The sequence below is a fragment of the Phocoena sinus genome, chromosome 9 (genome assembly GCF_008692025.1).
Source record: "Phocoena sinus isolate mPhoSin1 chromosome 9, mPhoSin1.pri, whole genome shotgun sequence".
Lineage (NCBI taxonomy): Eukaryota > Metazoa > Chordata > Mammalia > Artiodactyla > Phocoenidae > Phocoena > Phocoena sinus.
The window spans coordinates 16,022,398-16,038,559 of NC_045771.1; the positions used below are offsets into that span (position 1 = coordinate 16,022,398).

The 16,162-nt window shown below is 38.8% G+C and overlaps 1 protein-coding gene across 1 annotated transcript in view; it reads left to right on the plus strand.

Moving 5' to 3' along the window:
* Positions 1–16,162, plus strand: part of DGKI (diacylglycerol kinase iota) — a 450,391-nt gene that overhangs the window by 345,811 nt on the left and 88,418 nt on the right. The window contains 2 exon segments of the mRNA XM_032642953.1: positions 11,098–11,177; positions 13,423–13,467. Coding sequence (XP_032498844.1) covers positions 11,098–11,177; positions 13,423–13,467 — 125 coding nt within the window.

Here is a 16,162-nt window from a genome sequence, read left to right on the forward strand (position 1 = left end):
CTATTCAGGGTCTTTTGTGTTTCCATACAAATTGTGAAATTTTTTGTCCTAATTCTGTGAAGAACGCCATTGGTAGTTTGATAGGGAATGCATTGACTCTGTAGATTGCCTTGGGTAGTATAGTCATTTTCACAATTTTGATTCTTCCAATCCAGGAACATGGCATATCTCTCCATCTGTTTATGTCATCTTTGATTTCTTTCATCAGTGTTTTATAGTTTTCTGAATACAAGTATTTAGCCTCCTTAGGCAGGTTTACTCCTAGGTATTTTATTCTTTTTGTTGCAATGGTAAATGGGAGTGTTTCCTTAATTTCTCTTTCTGATTTTTCGTTGTTGGTGTATAGGAATGCCAGAGATTTCTGTGCATTAATTTTGTATCCTGCAACCTTCCCAAATTCATTGATTAGTTCTAGTAGTTTTCTGGTGGCATCTTTAGGATTTTCTATATATAGTTTCATGTCATCAGCAAACAGTGACAGTTTTACTTCTTCTTTTCCCATTTGTATTCTTTTATTTCTTTTTCTTCTCTTATTTCTGTGGCTAGGACTTCCAAAACTATGTTGAATAAGACAGGTGAGAGTGGACATCCTTGTCTTGTTCCTGATCTTAGTGGAAATGCTTTCAGTTTTTCACCATTGAGCATGATGCTTGCTGTGGGTTTGTCATATGTGGCCTTTATTATGTTGAGGTAGGTTCCCTCTATGCCCATTTTCTGGAGTTTTTATCATAAATGGGTGCTGAATTTTGTCATAAGATTTTTCTGCATCTATTGAGATGATCGTATGGTTTTTATCCTTCAGTTTGTTAATATGGTGTATCACATTGATTGATTTGCATATATTGAAGAATCCTTGCATCCCTGGGGCAAATCCCACTTGATCATGGTGTATGATCCTTTTAATGTGCTGTTGGATTCTGTTTGCTACTACTTTGTTCAGGATTTTTGTATCTATGTTCATCAGTGATACTGGTCTATAATTTCATTTTTTTGTGGTATCGTTTTCTGGTTTTGGTAACAGGGTGATGGTGGCTTTGTAGAATGGATTTTTGGGAGTGTTTCTCCCTCTGCAATGTTTTGGAAGCTTTTGAGAAGGATCTGTGTTAGCTCTTCTCTAAATGTTTGATAGAATTCGCCTGTGAAGCCATCTGGTCCTGGACTTTTGTTTGTTGGAAGATTTTTAACTACAGTTTCAATTTCATTACTTGTGATAGGTCTGTTTATATTTTCTAATTCTTCCTGGTTCAGTCTTGAAAAATTGTACCTTTCCAAGAATTTGTCCATTTCTTCGTGGTTGTCCATTTTATTGGCATATAGTTGTTTGTAGTAGTCTCTTACAATCCTTTTTATTTCTGTGGTGTCAGTTGTGATTTCTCCTTTCTCCTTTTTCATTTCTAATTTTATTGATTTGTGTCCTCTCCCTTTTTTTCTTGATGAGTCTGGCTAAGGGTTTTTCAATTTTATCTTCTCAAAGAAACAGCTTTTAGTTTTATTGGTCTTTGCTATTGTTTTCTTTGTTTCTATTTCATTTATTTCTGCTCTGATCTTTATGATTTCTTTCCTTCTACTGACATTGGGTTTTCTTTGTTCTTCTTTCTGTAGTTCTTTTAAGTGTAGGGTTAGATTGTTTATTTGAGATTTTTCTTGTTTCTTGAGGTGAAATTGAATTGCTATAGACTTCCCTCTTAGAACTGCTTTTGCTGCATCCCATAGGTTTTGGGTCATCATGTCTTTGTTGCCTTTGTTTCTATGTAGTTTTTTTTTTTCTTCTTTGATTCCTTCAGTGATCTCTTGGTTACTTAGTAGCGCACTGTGTAGCCTCCTTGTATTCGTGTTTTTTACAGTTTTTTTTTTTTTTTTTTTTTTTATGCGTTACGCGGGCCTCTCACTGTTGTGGCCTCTCCCGTTGCGGAGGACAGGCTCCGGACGCGCAGGCTCGGCGGCCATGGCTCACGGGCCCAGCCGCTCCGCGGCATGTGGGATCCTCCCAGACCGGGGCACGAACCCGTGTCCCCTGCATCGGCAGGCGGACTCTCAACCACTGCGCCACCAGGGAAGCCCTTTTTTACAGTTTTTTTCCCCTGTAATTGATTTCCAATCTCATAGCATTGTAGTCAGAAAAGATGCTTGATATGATTTCAGTTTTCTTAACTTTTCTGAGGCTTGATTTGTGACCAAGGATGTGATCTATCCTAGAGAATGTTCCATGGGCCTTTGAGAAGGAAGTGTATTCTGCCACTTTTGGGTGGAATATTCTATAAATGTCAATTAAATCTGTCTGGTCTGTTGTGTCATTTAAAGCTTGTGTTTCCTTATTTATTTTCTGTTCGAATGATCTGTCCATTGGTGTAAGTGGGGTGTTAAAGTCCCCTACTATTATTGTGTTACTGTCAGTTTCTCCTTTCATGGTTGTTAGCATTTGCCTTATGTATTCAGGTGCTCCTATGTTGGGTGCATAGACATTTATAATTGTTACATCTTCTCCTTGGATTGATCCTTTGATCATTATGTAGTGCCCCTCCTTATCTCTTTTAATAGTTTTTAATTTAAAGTCTATTTTATCTGATACGAATATTGCTACTCCAGCTTTCATTTGAATTTCATTTGCATGGAATATCTTTTTCCATCCCTTCACTTTCAGTCTGTATGTGTCCCTAGGTCTGAAGTGAGTCCCTTTTAGACAGCATATATATGTATGTTCCTGTTACCATTTTCTTAATTGTTTTGGGTTTGTTTTTGTGGGTCTTTTTCTTCTCTTGTGTTTCCTGCCTAGAGAAGTTTCTTTAGCATTTGTTGTAAAGCTGGTTTGGTGGTGCTAAATTTCCTAGCTTTTGCTTGTCTGGAAAGCTTTTGATTTCTCCATTGAATCTGAATGAGATCCTTCCTGGGTAGAGTACTCTTGGTTGTAGGTTTTTCTCTTTCATCACTTTAAGTATATTCTGCCACTCCCTTCTGGCCTGCAGGGTTTCTGCTGAAAAATCAGCTGATAACCTGATGGGGATTCTTTGGATGTTATTTTTTGTTTTCCCTTGCTGCTTTTAATATTTTTTCTTTGAATTTAACTTTTGTTAGTTTGATTAATATATGTCTTTGTGTGTTTTTCCTAGGGTTTATCCTGTATGGGACTCTCTGTGCTTCCTGGACTTGGGTGACTATTTCCTTTCCCACGTTAAGGAAGTTTTCGACTATAATCTCTTCAAATATTTTCTCAGACCCTTTCTTTTCCTCTTCTTCTTCTGGGACCCCTATAATTCGAATGTTGTTGCATTTAGTGTTGTCCCAGAGGTCTCTGAGACTGTCCTCAATTCTTTTCATTCTTTTTTCTTTATTCTGCTCCTCGGCAGTTATTTCCACCATTTTGTCTTCCAGCTTACTTACTTGTTCTTCTGCTTCAGTTATTGTGTTATTGATTTCTTCTAGTGTATTTTTCATTTCAGTTATTGTGTTGTTCATCTCTGTTTGTTTGTTCTTTAGTTCTTCTAGATCTTTGTTAAACATTTCTTGTATTTTCTCAATCCGTGTCTCCATTCTGTTACCGAGATTCTGGATCATCTTTACTATCATTACTCTGAATTCTTTTTCAGGTTGATTGCCTATTTCCTCTTCATTTATTTGGTCTTATAGCTTTTTACTTTGCTCCTTCATCTGTGACATATTTTTTTGCGGTCTCTCTCTTTTTTTATGAGTGGGATTGTGTTCCTCTCTTAGTGGTTGTTTGGCCTGAGGCTTCCAACACTGGAGTTTGTAGGCTGTTGGGTAGAGCTGGGTCTTGGTGCTGAGATGAGGAACTCTGTGAGACCTCACTCTGATGAATATTCCCTGGGGTCTGAGGTTCTCTGTTAGTCCAGTGGTTCGGACTCGGAGCTCCCACCACAGGAACTTCGGCCCAACCCCCAGCTCGTGAACCAAAATTCCACAAGCTGCATGGGGTGGTGGTTCACTTGGGGGTTCCTCCCGTCTCCTCGGGCGTCAGGATCCCCCACCAGTGGCCAGCAAGCACCCTAGTTGTGAGGAGACACTAACTTGGCGTCTTCCCACACCACCCTCATCTCAACAAATTAATTTAATTGCATTCTGTATTATGAGGCATTTAAACAAACAGAAATAGGGAAAGGAGGTTAATGGATGCCAGGGTGAAATCTGAGATGGGAACCAGGGCAGGGCTCATGTTTTGGCTGGGAAGAAGTACTTGGTAGTATAATCCTCAGGGCTGAGGATTGCCAGTCAACTCCACAATTTCTTTTGTATTTCTTTACCTAAATTTGTCAAAGCTTTTCATTTTCTTAGTCTGCTAGGGCTGCTGTAATAAAATGCCATAGCCTGGTGACTTAAACCATAGAGATCTATTTTCTCTCAGTTCCAGAGGCTGGAAAGTCCATGATCAAGGTGCCGGCTGATTTGGTTTCTGGTGAGAGCTCTCTTCCTGGTTTGTAGATTGCTGCGTTCATGCTGTGTCCTCAAAGGGGGAGAGAGAGTGAGCTTGAGAGTGCTCTATGGTGTCTCTTCTTATAAAAACACTAATCCCATCATGAGGGTCCCACCTTCATGACCCCATCTAACCATAATTACCTCCCGAAGAAGGCCCATCTCCAGATACCATCACATTGGGGATTAGGGCTTCAACATATGAATTTGAGAGACACCCAAACATTTAGTCTATGACAATCATGTTAGCCCAAATTTCAAACATGTTGAAACTCAAGTGCTTTTTAGAGGGTTAACCCTTTAATTAATTATTAGTCATTTATACCAAAGTACCAAGAAGGATCTGAGAGTATGTTTTGATAGGAGGGTCAGAGAATTGATTAAGAAAGCTAGGATAAGAAAGGTAGGCTATAGAATAAGGGAAATAAATTTGTCCTCAGTCAACTGAGGAATACTACTGCTAGGGATTAGGAAGCACATTGAATCCAACTAGGTAGGGGCAAAGAGAAAAGTGGTTTTGTTTGCTGGATCTATGTGCTACTCATGGAAAGGTTAAAACATGGATGGTGGGCTTCCCTGGTGGCGCAGTGGTTGGGAGTCCGCCTGCCGATGCAGGGGACACGGGTTCGTATCCCGATCCGGGAAGATCCCACATGCCGCGGAGCGGCTGGGCCCGTGAGCCATGGCCACTGAGCCTGCGCGTCCGGAGCCTGTGCTCCGCAACGGGAGAGGCCACAACAGTGAGAGGCCCATATACCGCAAAAAAAAAAAAAAAAAAAAAAAAAAAAAAACATGGATGGTTTTGAAATATATTGAATCTGGTACTAAGGACATTCAACTTTTTGGTTCCACAGAGAACAAAACTCTAATGCTCACTAACCACATACGGTTATTTAAACTATAAATTAATCAAATAAGATAAAAACTCAGTTCCTCAGTCACGCCAGCCACATTTCAAGTACTCAATATGACCTGTGGCTAGTGGCTCCTGCATTGGACATGCAGAAAGGTCTGTTGGACATTGCTGCTCTAGAGACTTCTGAGGCCCAGATAAGGCAGAGAGATCATCCTGCTGCTTGTTATATAAACACACACGCAAGCAAGTACCCATGCCATGACAAGCCATAGGGTTATGACTGCTCAATATGCCGTGTCCATTGCTTGAGATGGATCGCAGCAGTAGGTGTCATTTGGGGGCTTTTGATGGCTTCTCTACTGTTTTCCCTCATTTTCCTATTTGATGCTAAGTTTGTCTAATTCACAGAGAACATCAGAGAATATGCAGTGAACTTTAGCACCACTATCATTAAAATCAGTTGCCACAGATAGGTTGTATTTCTCCTTTTCAATTCTGAAATACTATACATATATATACACACACACATACATACACATAAACACACACATGTTCTGTTCATAAATGTTGTTCATACATATATATACACACACCTATACCCCTATATATATATATACACACATACATATATGCACATATGTATGTATATAAAATGATTAGTAGTAAAATGGGCATTCATGTACCTCCCACCCAGATTAAGAAACAGAACAAGTATCTCCCCTTATCCCTCTCCTACCAAGATAATCCCAGTATACAGACTTTTGTACTTGCCATTCTCTTCATAGGTATATATTTGTCACCAATATATGTATCCCTAATTCAGATAGAGTGGCTTTGAAACACCAAGTAGCAGTCCTAAACCTCCCTCTGCAAGGAAGCGATGATGCTTTCACTTTTAGTTGAAGGCTTTCGAGAGAGCTGAAAAGAGTCTCTGGATTACTGTCTGGCTTTGGCTTCCCTGAGAGTGCCTATGAGCCCATTCTATGAGAATTTAGTGGGCAGGGTCATGACTGCATTCTGGAAAGCATTTGGCAGGGTGTTAAGGTGGGTTCTAGCTATCAAGTGGAACTATGGTTAGAGGGGATGGACTTCTTTGAATTTTTCTACCTCGCCATGACCTAACTCTTTCTCTCAATAACAGGTTAAGGCAGAGCACATCTGGGGATGATTGTAAGAAACTGGTTCAGACTCACTTAGACATTCTATCCTTTGGTTGAAAAATAACTCTCCAATGTTGATGAGACTCAATGTTGACAGCTCTCTACATCTCTGCCTATTGAGTCAGAGTGCCCCAATATATCTGTCACCCTAGACTCTTCTAGCCCAATCCCCTTAGAGGGTTTTTTTTTTTTTAATCTTTTCTTTGTTGGATTCCCCATTTGTTATATCCCCTGCATTCCTCATTCTTGTTGCAAACTCAACTTTTGTTGGTGCATGTTCTGCAGTAACTTTTTAGTAGAGGGTGTGTCCTTTATTCAACCCTTGGACTAATTTGATAGTTTGGATTATTTGTAAAAGTCTTATAATTCTAAACTCATTGTTTCATTGGTTCTCTGACTGTACAGTTGCCTTTGAGAAGTTTAAAACAGTCTAATCCCTGATCCTTTCTTTGCCATCTAGATTTTCCTATTTGGAAACTTGTAGACTCTTCTCTTTGTTCCCAATATTCTTAAACTTCAAAATAAAATGTCTTCCTATTGTTCTTTTGTTATTGTACTTGTTGGGCCATTTCAAGTAGGAAACTGATGTTCTTCAGTTCTAAGAAATAGTCTTGATTTTTTGTTTGTTTCTGATAATTACTCCTCTCTATTTTTCTCTGGTTTTTAGAACTCCTGTTATTGGAATGTTGGACCACTGGACCAGTCCTATTGTTCTTACCTTTTCCCTCCTATTTTCTGCCTCTTTTTATTTTTGCTCTTCTTTTGTGGAGATTTCCTCAACTTCATCTTCTAACCTTTCTATTAAACTCTATTATATCAAATTTCAAGAACTTGTTTGTTCTCTGAATGATGCTCCTTTTCCTTTTTCTTCTTCATGTTCTTCATCTTTTAATACAATCTTGTTTATATTTCATGGATGGAATGTTTTCTCTTAACGCTGAGGATTCCCCAGAGAAGAGTCTTCAGATCTCTTTCTAAGAAGGTAGGGTTCTGGCTGCCAGCTTTTGGAGAGTCTAGTGAGAGAAGAAAGTTGGGGAATCTCTGCATTCTGTAGATGATCAGTTAATCCCCATTTTCTGTGAAGTAACTCCACCTACCAAGAGTGGGTGGTGGAATCTAGTGATTTAATATCCAGTGCTTCTTATTTTAGCTGCAACTGATGTTGCCAGTTTGCACATCTTCCGAGGGTTTTGAAGTGTAAATTAGTTCTTATCCATCCCCACCCATAGTCTAGGATTAGACTGTATAGGGGATCTGAGTCAGTTACCAATTTTCCACATGCTTTATTCATTACCATTTTCTCCTCACTGTTTCTCCTCTTTTTTTGTTGGTTTATGTCTTTTTAAAATTCATGTGCTGTAATTTAGTAGCATTTCTGGTGCAGGAGAAGTAAGTGTGTGTTAAATCTGCCTTCTTAATCTAGAAACCAGCTTGTTCTTGATTGCCTAGTTAGAACTTGTAAACTCCGTTTGACCCCTGCAATGAAAGTTCCATTATGTACTATAGGTTGAGTATCGACTGATGCTTATTGGAGTCAAATAAAATCTCTAAGGCTAAAATCAGATGAATCATCAAGATCAGGAATAATAATGCTAATGCTTGGGTGATAAGTAGTCTCCCTGCTCCCAATTAAGATGAAGGAAACTTCAGTGAGGTTTGGCAGTTGGTTGTCAGCAGTATAAAAGGAAGGTGGTAATTTTCCACAAGTTTCTGGTTTCTCTTCACCATGTAAAGTCTCAAATGGAAGTGTCAGATTACAATATTTTTGTACTACAGTTATCTTTACCCTCGAAGAAAGAGTAGATGTTAGCTTTAAGTAAACAGGATATAACTTATGGAACTACTGCCAGCTAAGCCTTGTAGTATGATAAATTGAAAGATAGATGATTGGATGTACCATTTTCTAGCTCAAGATGCTCAAAAGTTAGTAAAGGGAGTGAGGGAAAGATAGCATTGATGATCTGGTTATTCACTTTTAAATATAGTACTGTATTTAATCTTCACAAAATCCTAGACGATACCTATTCTAAATACTATAGCCTTCAATCCAAGGATCAAAGGAATTGAGGAAGTTGCAAGACCAAACAGCAAGCATGAGTCATTTGTAAGACCAAAGCAGCACTGGGATTTGAATCCAAGAGAGAATGACTGTAAATTCTTTCTGTACCTTCATAGGATAAATTTGACAACAGTCGTCAGTAATCATGCTATGAAACTGTGGTATAGGATGCCATTTTTTTTTTTTTTTTTACCCCAACTGAATAGCTAATATCAATCAAATACACCGTTTCTCTTCATCAGCTTCTTGAGGAATAAGCAAAGTTGCTGACTTTATACCCTTAGTAGAAATGAATGACACATCTTTGAAAACTTTTTCCTAGACATTCATTATTTTAGGTCTAGAATATCCAATCTCTAATTGTAGTTTAAAATATCTGCTACCAAGTATATTGGATTTATGGCCAGACTAACTTCAAGCATTGATAGTCAGAGGGGTTGACCAAATTCCTGCATTTCTATATAATGTGTCTCCTCATTTAAGTAAATAGGTAAATATTAATGAAATTTTATTTCTCTACATTTGCACATTTGAAATTAAGAGAAAGATTCTAACATGGGTTCTCATGATAATTATAGCTGTATTCTATTTCCACAACCTTTGATTTACTTTCTAGGCTAAAATTCTAGGTTTTCCTCATCATTCCTCAAGTATTAGAAATCCTTATTCTTCTCTTACTTAAGTAGGTCACCTTATTTGGACCTATTTAATAGTCTAGCTGAGGATGATTACTTTAGTCACTACTATGAGGGATCTCTTTATTGAATTTCCCTTTCATTCCTTTCAAAGATGCATGATTACCATACTGAAGACTTCTTGGATATTTCTGTATATATTCAAAAAAGGAGAAAAATTATTTTTCCAGATTATTATTCCCCCAAACATGTGATACTTACATGGTTCCTCACCCTTTTGCTTGCTGTTCTCTTGCTTAGCTTCTGGAAGAACAGGCAAAGGCAAGTGCCAACCCAATGCACACTCTCTACTCCTGCTCCAAGCCCTTCTTCTTTGTCTATCCTGGAAAGTAGACTTAGCTCTTAAAGACACACTTTCTCTTTCTCACTTGAACAGGCCCTAAGCCTGTCTTCCTCCTCCCCCTTCCCCACCTTTTTTTTTTAAAAAAACAAACTTTTATTGACTACCTACCAGACATTGGGGTTGTAAAAGGAAATAAGTCTTATTCCAGTGAGAGAGACCATACTGATTCATAGGCTTATGTAGTTCTGCAAGATGATGGATGCCTTCCAGCTTATGTTTGAAGCACTTTGGGAACCTAAAGGTATGAGGTAGTGGTATTGATCTCCCTAGTGGAACCAGTCTAGGAGGTAATGTTGAGAAGCAAACTCTGTATCTTTTTCTCTAGACAACTATTGCTTCTCTAAGAGACCAGTGGGGCTCCATATCCTTCAGAGAGCCTCAAATCTACCCTCCAGGCAAGACTTAGTTCCTCTCTCCTATAGCTTTCAAGTGACTAAGTTCATACATTTACCATAGCCTATGTTCCATTTATTATTTTTTATATGTCTTTTCTACAACTTGGTGAGTTCCTCAGGATTTTCCCATGCATTTAAATCTATTTTATTCTCTGTATAATTCATTTTTAAAGCCCTAGCACTTTGCATTTTCAGACCTATTTATTGATGATGAAGCTTTAAAAATTCAATGAGTGAAAGATTTTTAAAAAATCTTTAGTGGACACAACTGTCCTGTCATCTCCTTGTTAATCTCTAGTTCGTTGCTTCAAGATTTTGAAATATTTTTTAAATCATGGGTTTAATAGTATAACTGAATTTTTAAAATCAGAAATGTACACATACATTTTTTGTTTGAAGTTTTGGGAAGGAGACTATTTTCAGTTTTTCAGGAATCTTGTGGTTATATCTGAAGCAGGAGTTTCTATCCACTAAAGCCATTGTATGACATTTACCACCACCTAAAAAAAGGTATTTAAGGCATGTAACAGCTTCTCCTCATTGTTTTCTGAAGCCCTGCTGCTACCACATTTACACTGACCGTCTTTAAAATCAGTTGGATTTTTAAGCTATGAACCTTCTAGAAGCTTTTTTTTTTTTTAATGTTTCTTGCCTATTTCATTCTGGCATTGGCCACCAGGTAACAACAGTGCCTTGAGTAGCTTGAGTCTCTTAAATAGGGAACTGTTGCAAAGTGACATAAAGATTAAGCCCCATGCATTTAAGAGGGAAAGGGGTAAGTGTCCAGCATCATGATTTTTTAATTCCTCTCTGGTACTTTGGCTCTTGCAAATACAGGCATAAATTAGCAGCTGGCTGTGAACAGCTTCTGGCCCTGTCAGTCTACTGTTTCCATGACATTGTACCTCTTATCAGGGCCACTAAGACAAAATGAAATGAAGGCTGGCCACGTGGCAAGGGGCAACATGGATCATGCAGGGAAAGAATATGAAAACTGTATAAGTAAAGAGACTGAGCTCGTAGAAGAGGTGCCGGGAGATAGTGAAATATCCAAAAACCAATTATATTTATGAGAGGTCTTTTTTAACCATAAAAAATGCATTTATACAAAAATAGAAAAATCAAATATGTTATTTTAGATTTTTCTCTTTCCTTCACCCTTAGCCATCCCTCTGGGTATTCTAGTTGTGCGTGGAGACTGTGATTTGGAGACTTGCCGTATGTACATAGATCGCCTGCAGGAGGTGAGTTTCTTTAGCCAATAATTTATTCTGCTCAGTTTTCCATTTTTGTCAGTAATTACCAGCCATCTATATTTACTTCTAAGATGATGCATTTGGGGAGGAAATGGAAATATGGTGGCCTTGTCTTTCTTGTCTCTTAAGCATACACCGCATCTTCTCCCTCTCCATCCCCACTGCTGTTTTTCCTTCTCGGGTGGTTGGAGTGGGAAAGGTTGATTAGGTTAAGTACAGCACCACGTTGCTCCAGTGTGATCCATAGCTATAGCCTGGGACTCCTTGTCTTGCCAGACAGCTCACCTGTGTTTTTTGAACTATACAGAATTTCAAAGGGCACTGATAAATAATAAAGGAAAACAGATTTGGCGTTACTTAATGTTTTGCATCTAGTACGGACTTCTGTCAGAGACAGCTAGATTTGTTTTTAAATGTAACTTCTACAGGAAAGAAAAACCTATATTTCAAAAGAATTTGTGTCAGAACACAAAGGAATAATCTAGTATTTTTTTTCTCAATCTGGTCTTACCATAGAGAAAGAGAAAGGAGGAGGTCTCATACGTGACATTCCCATGAACTTGAACTGCACCAGGAAAGCCAGGAGAACCCAGATCCATCACTGCAGTGGTCATGGGTTGTTTTTGCAAAATTTCTAGGGAGAGTATTCAGTGTCTTGTTCTACAAATGGCAGAAACCATAAACAGCCACTTCTTTGTCTTTGTTTCTTGGTGAAAGATGTACATTAGAATCACTTTTCTGGGATGTGGTCTAGACATTTATATTTTTAAAGCTGTTGTGTGATTTTGATAAATACCCCAAGATGAGCAACTCTCTTCCAGACAACACATTATACATAAGTAAATATCACAAATAAAGAAGATATATAGTGTTTAAAATCCCTTCAAATTGTAGCTACTTAGCTTTGAACATTAGAGTCTGTTTCTCTTGGTGGAAATAAACTCAGGTAGGAGGCATAAAGGAATGTAAAAATTACTAATTTTTCTCTTCAGCATTGTGAAGGATAGAGATGGAACTGGGAATGTAGAATATTTTGAGATAGTTGCCAAACTGTGAATACTAATAAGGGTGAGAGAAGAAAAGTCAACAAAGTTTATACTTGTGGCTTCACTTGGCTATTTTTACTAAAGATAAATTTAATGTGTAAAAATTTGTGAACTTTTTAACATGTGACTCAGGTCCAAATCAATCCTAGAACATATAGTAACTCATATTTTCAAAATAATGTTGGTCGTTTATTGTGGAACTTCCCTCAAAAAAAAAACCCTGCAATAAAAATTTGACTCATAATTGATACCAAGCTTTTTTTTTTTAAACACTTGGGTAACTTAAGATTCCACAGTAGCAAAATATATGACTGATGAATTGACTTTGTTGAAAATTAACTTACTGTTATGCTTATCACACCAATATTCAACAACTAAAAGTAGGATTCTTAAAAAAAAATTTTAAAAAGGAAAGAGCAAGCAGAAATAAAGAGGAAAAGTTTTAAACTTGGGCTCGGAGCGTAAGTTGATAAAGCCTGTGGGAAGCAGGTACCCAGGTAGCCAGGATTGCTGACATCTGTAAATAGAATCACTATGCTCGTTAACAAGGAAGCCTGCAGGACATGACAGTGATGACAATTTAGTTATAAAACTTTATAAAGGGAGCCTGGCTCTCAGAATCTTCCAGTAAAGCCTCATGAATTTCAACCCTGTTAATTTGCACTTCGTGATAATGCAGAGCTGGACAGTGATTTTTTCTTTTCAGTCTGTGAAATCCTGTGTTTGCCAAGCAACTTGTCAGTATAAACACAATTATCATGACAGTATGTTTTTGGTCTTAGATAAATAAATGCTTCCTAAGTGCCTAAGGGGGCTTAAGTAGCTTACTGCACAAACCAAAAGTCCAGGTGCAAGTTAACTAGGATCCCCATTTATTACAACAAAATCGCCTGTCTTTTACTTTTGGTCTTCTCTATCCTTGAAATTATATCACTCACCTCTAAACGCTATTTAGGATTTATAAGTTTCAATAGCTAAATGACCTTTCTTCTCTTAGTCCAACTGGGTGTGCTTTTATTATTTTTGGCATTATCTTCTTTGTTTAACCTTAGGGGACTGGGGAGAGTAAGATGCTTTCCAGATGGGCTTAATACTATAAAATTGGGCGTTTAGTTGATGGAGTTGAGGCAGTTTGTTCAAACTAATCTTAAGGTGTATGGGTTATTTTTTTTCCATTTTCTCATTAGGACCTACAGTCAGTTTCTTCTGGCTCCCACAGAGTTCATTACCAGGTAACATATAATTGACTCTCCTTGTTTCTTACATTCCATCCAAAAGAAGTCCATCCGTCAATTAATGTCTCATTTGGATTAGAGTCCACATCCTCCCCTAGGGATAGAGTTCACTCCAAGAACCAAGATGAAGTTGGCATTCTGATTATTTTGCATTTTCCTGCAAAATGGACAGTCCTAGTCTAGTGCAAACTTGGGCTGTGGCTGTTCTCCCAGATCATTTAGGAAAGATTATAAAATGAAGGGCTTTCAGTGCCAAATACTAGAAAACTCAACTCAAACTAGCTTGACAGGGAGTCTGTTGGTTCACATCAGCACAAAGTTCAGATGCAGGGTGGATTTTGTGTTCTGTTGGTTTTTCTGCTCTGTTCTCCGTTTTTTGTCACATTTCACCTCTGCACAAGATGTTTCCCTGGTCCAAGATGGCTGCCAGTAGCAACCGGGGCCGTGTGTTTCTCATTCACATCCAGGAAAGTAAATTCCCTGCTTCTGCAACCATGAAACCAACTTTCTAAAATGCAATCTGTTTGTCCCATCCTGATCTCTTGGACAGGATCCAATAAACCCAGCCTGCCTCTCTCTAATAACCCACATCTGGTTCCTGGGAGAACGCTCAGTTACCCTTTGCCCCAACACTCTTTGGGAGTGCGGTCTCTTCCCCGCTTTCCCACCCTTACTGTGCGGTACAAGCCTCTCCAGCCATCCTCTTCCCATTAGATTTTCCAGGCATGATTTAGATACCAATGCACAGCATCACCCCAAACTGTAAGAGGCGCATGCAAAGCTGTCTGAGTTGTCCCATAAAAAGCCCTTCTCTCTGAGAAGCCCAGTACCCTTGCCACCTAGGAGGGGTGTGTGGGAGTCACAGCATGCTAATGACACCCTCCAAATAAATCTTCTCCTAGACCCTCTCTACCTCCCTCCATGTGGGGGAAGGACTTAAAATGTCTAAATCTGGCAGCACCTCACTTTGGGTTTTGGTGTCTATTACACTACACCTGAAACCCCTAGTTAAACATCCTTTTGCCAAAACAGCAAAAAACAACTATTAAAAAAAAAAACCTCTGTGCCTTGTAGCCTCTAGGTGACTTTCTTCCCCTGCCAGTCGATAGCCTGTACCCTCAGTCACAGCAGCCTGACTGTCCTGGGGCTGGATGACAAAAATGGCCTGGTGTTCTTGTTTGTATGTTTATTGCTCAAAGTACCCCACTATTCCAGAGTCCTGTCTTCCATCTGGCTGCAATAGAAAGGATGATAATTCACTTAGGGTGTGTTTACAATGAGAAAATAAAGTCTGCCTCTCGGACTGTTTTTTTTACCAACCATTAGAAGATAAATTTCTACTTTATTTTTTAGATAGAGCACAACATTTCTTGTATCCATTATTTGCATATTTACCTGGAGCCACTATCTAGGTGTCATTTTATTTTTTAAAGTATAGTATTTTTAAAGTCAGAGCTGATTTCCACCCTTTAAGGATTGGCACTGGTAGCTATAAGATTTCAAGGGTCTTCTTTTGTAGAATTTTTAATTTTTACACATGGACATTTTAAACCTTTGCAGTTGAACCAAAGTATCTAAAACATTTATTCTGATTAGCTTTATGAAACTGATACATTTCTTTATTATCCCGGCTTATTCAATGTAGTCATTTTGGCTTAAGAGTTTTGATATAGGGATATTTTCTACCATGTTTTCTTTATGCCATGTTTGTACATATCCACAGATATCAGGGGATGGTTGAGACTCTAGAATATGATAAGGATATTTATCTTATTGATTATTTGTTAATAAAAACATGCAGAAGGATTAATGGTACTTATCCGTATCAAAATCTTTCTGTTTTTTTGTTTATTTGCAGTAAGGTCAAACCCTGGTGTCAAAACTGCTGCATTATAAATGTCACTTCAAAAGTGACATTTATCCTATGTGGTCAGTGCACAAAAGGTTTGTGCACTGACCACATAGGATAACCAATGCAGCGATCAAAGATGAGTTTCAGGAGTGTTACTTCGCCCCACACCCCTCCTTGAAGAATTAGAACAAGCAGGAGCCTTTTGGGTATTAAGAGAAGGTTGGAACAAGAGGTCTAGGGACACCCCAGAACTGCGCATTAAGCAGGACGTTTAACTGAGGGAGACAGTGTTTGAATTAACATGGTCTGAGAGTAGGGAGAGGGTGGTGAGGAAATTTCCTAAGCAGAGCGACAGAGAGCTGGTTGAGGTAAGGAGTGAGGGGATATAAACTTTCCCATTTGGCTGGGATCTTGGGCAGACAGGACAAGGAATGAGTTGGAGGGATGGTGAATACAGAGTTCTTTTTTGGCTATAGCAATTTTAATATGCCTATTAGATGCAAGAGGTTTTGGTGAGTAGAAAATTGGATGTATGACTTTCAAAGCTTATTGAAAAAATTGAGGCCTCGACATAGAAATCTGAGGGTCATTAGCAAATGAATGGTATTTAGTTGAAACTATGGGGCTGGAGTTCACTCAGGGAGAGTTTGCATAAAGAAAAGGGCCCAGGGCTTCCCTGGTGGTGCAGTGGTTGAGAGTCCGCCTGCCGATGCAGGGGACGCGGGTTCGTGCCCCGGTCCGGGAAGATCCCACATGCCGCGGAGCGGCTGGGCCCGTGAGCCATGGCCGCTGAGCCTGCGCGTCCGGAGCCTGTTGCTCTGCAACAGGAGAGGCTACAAT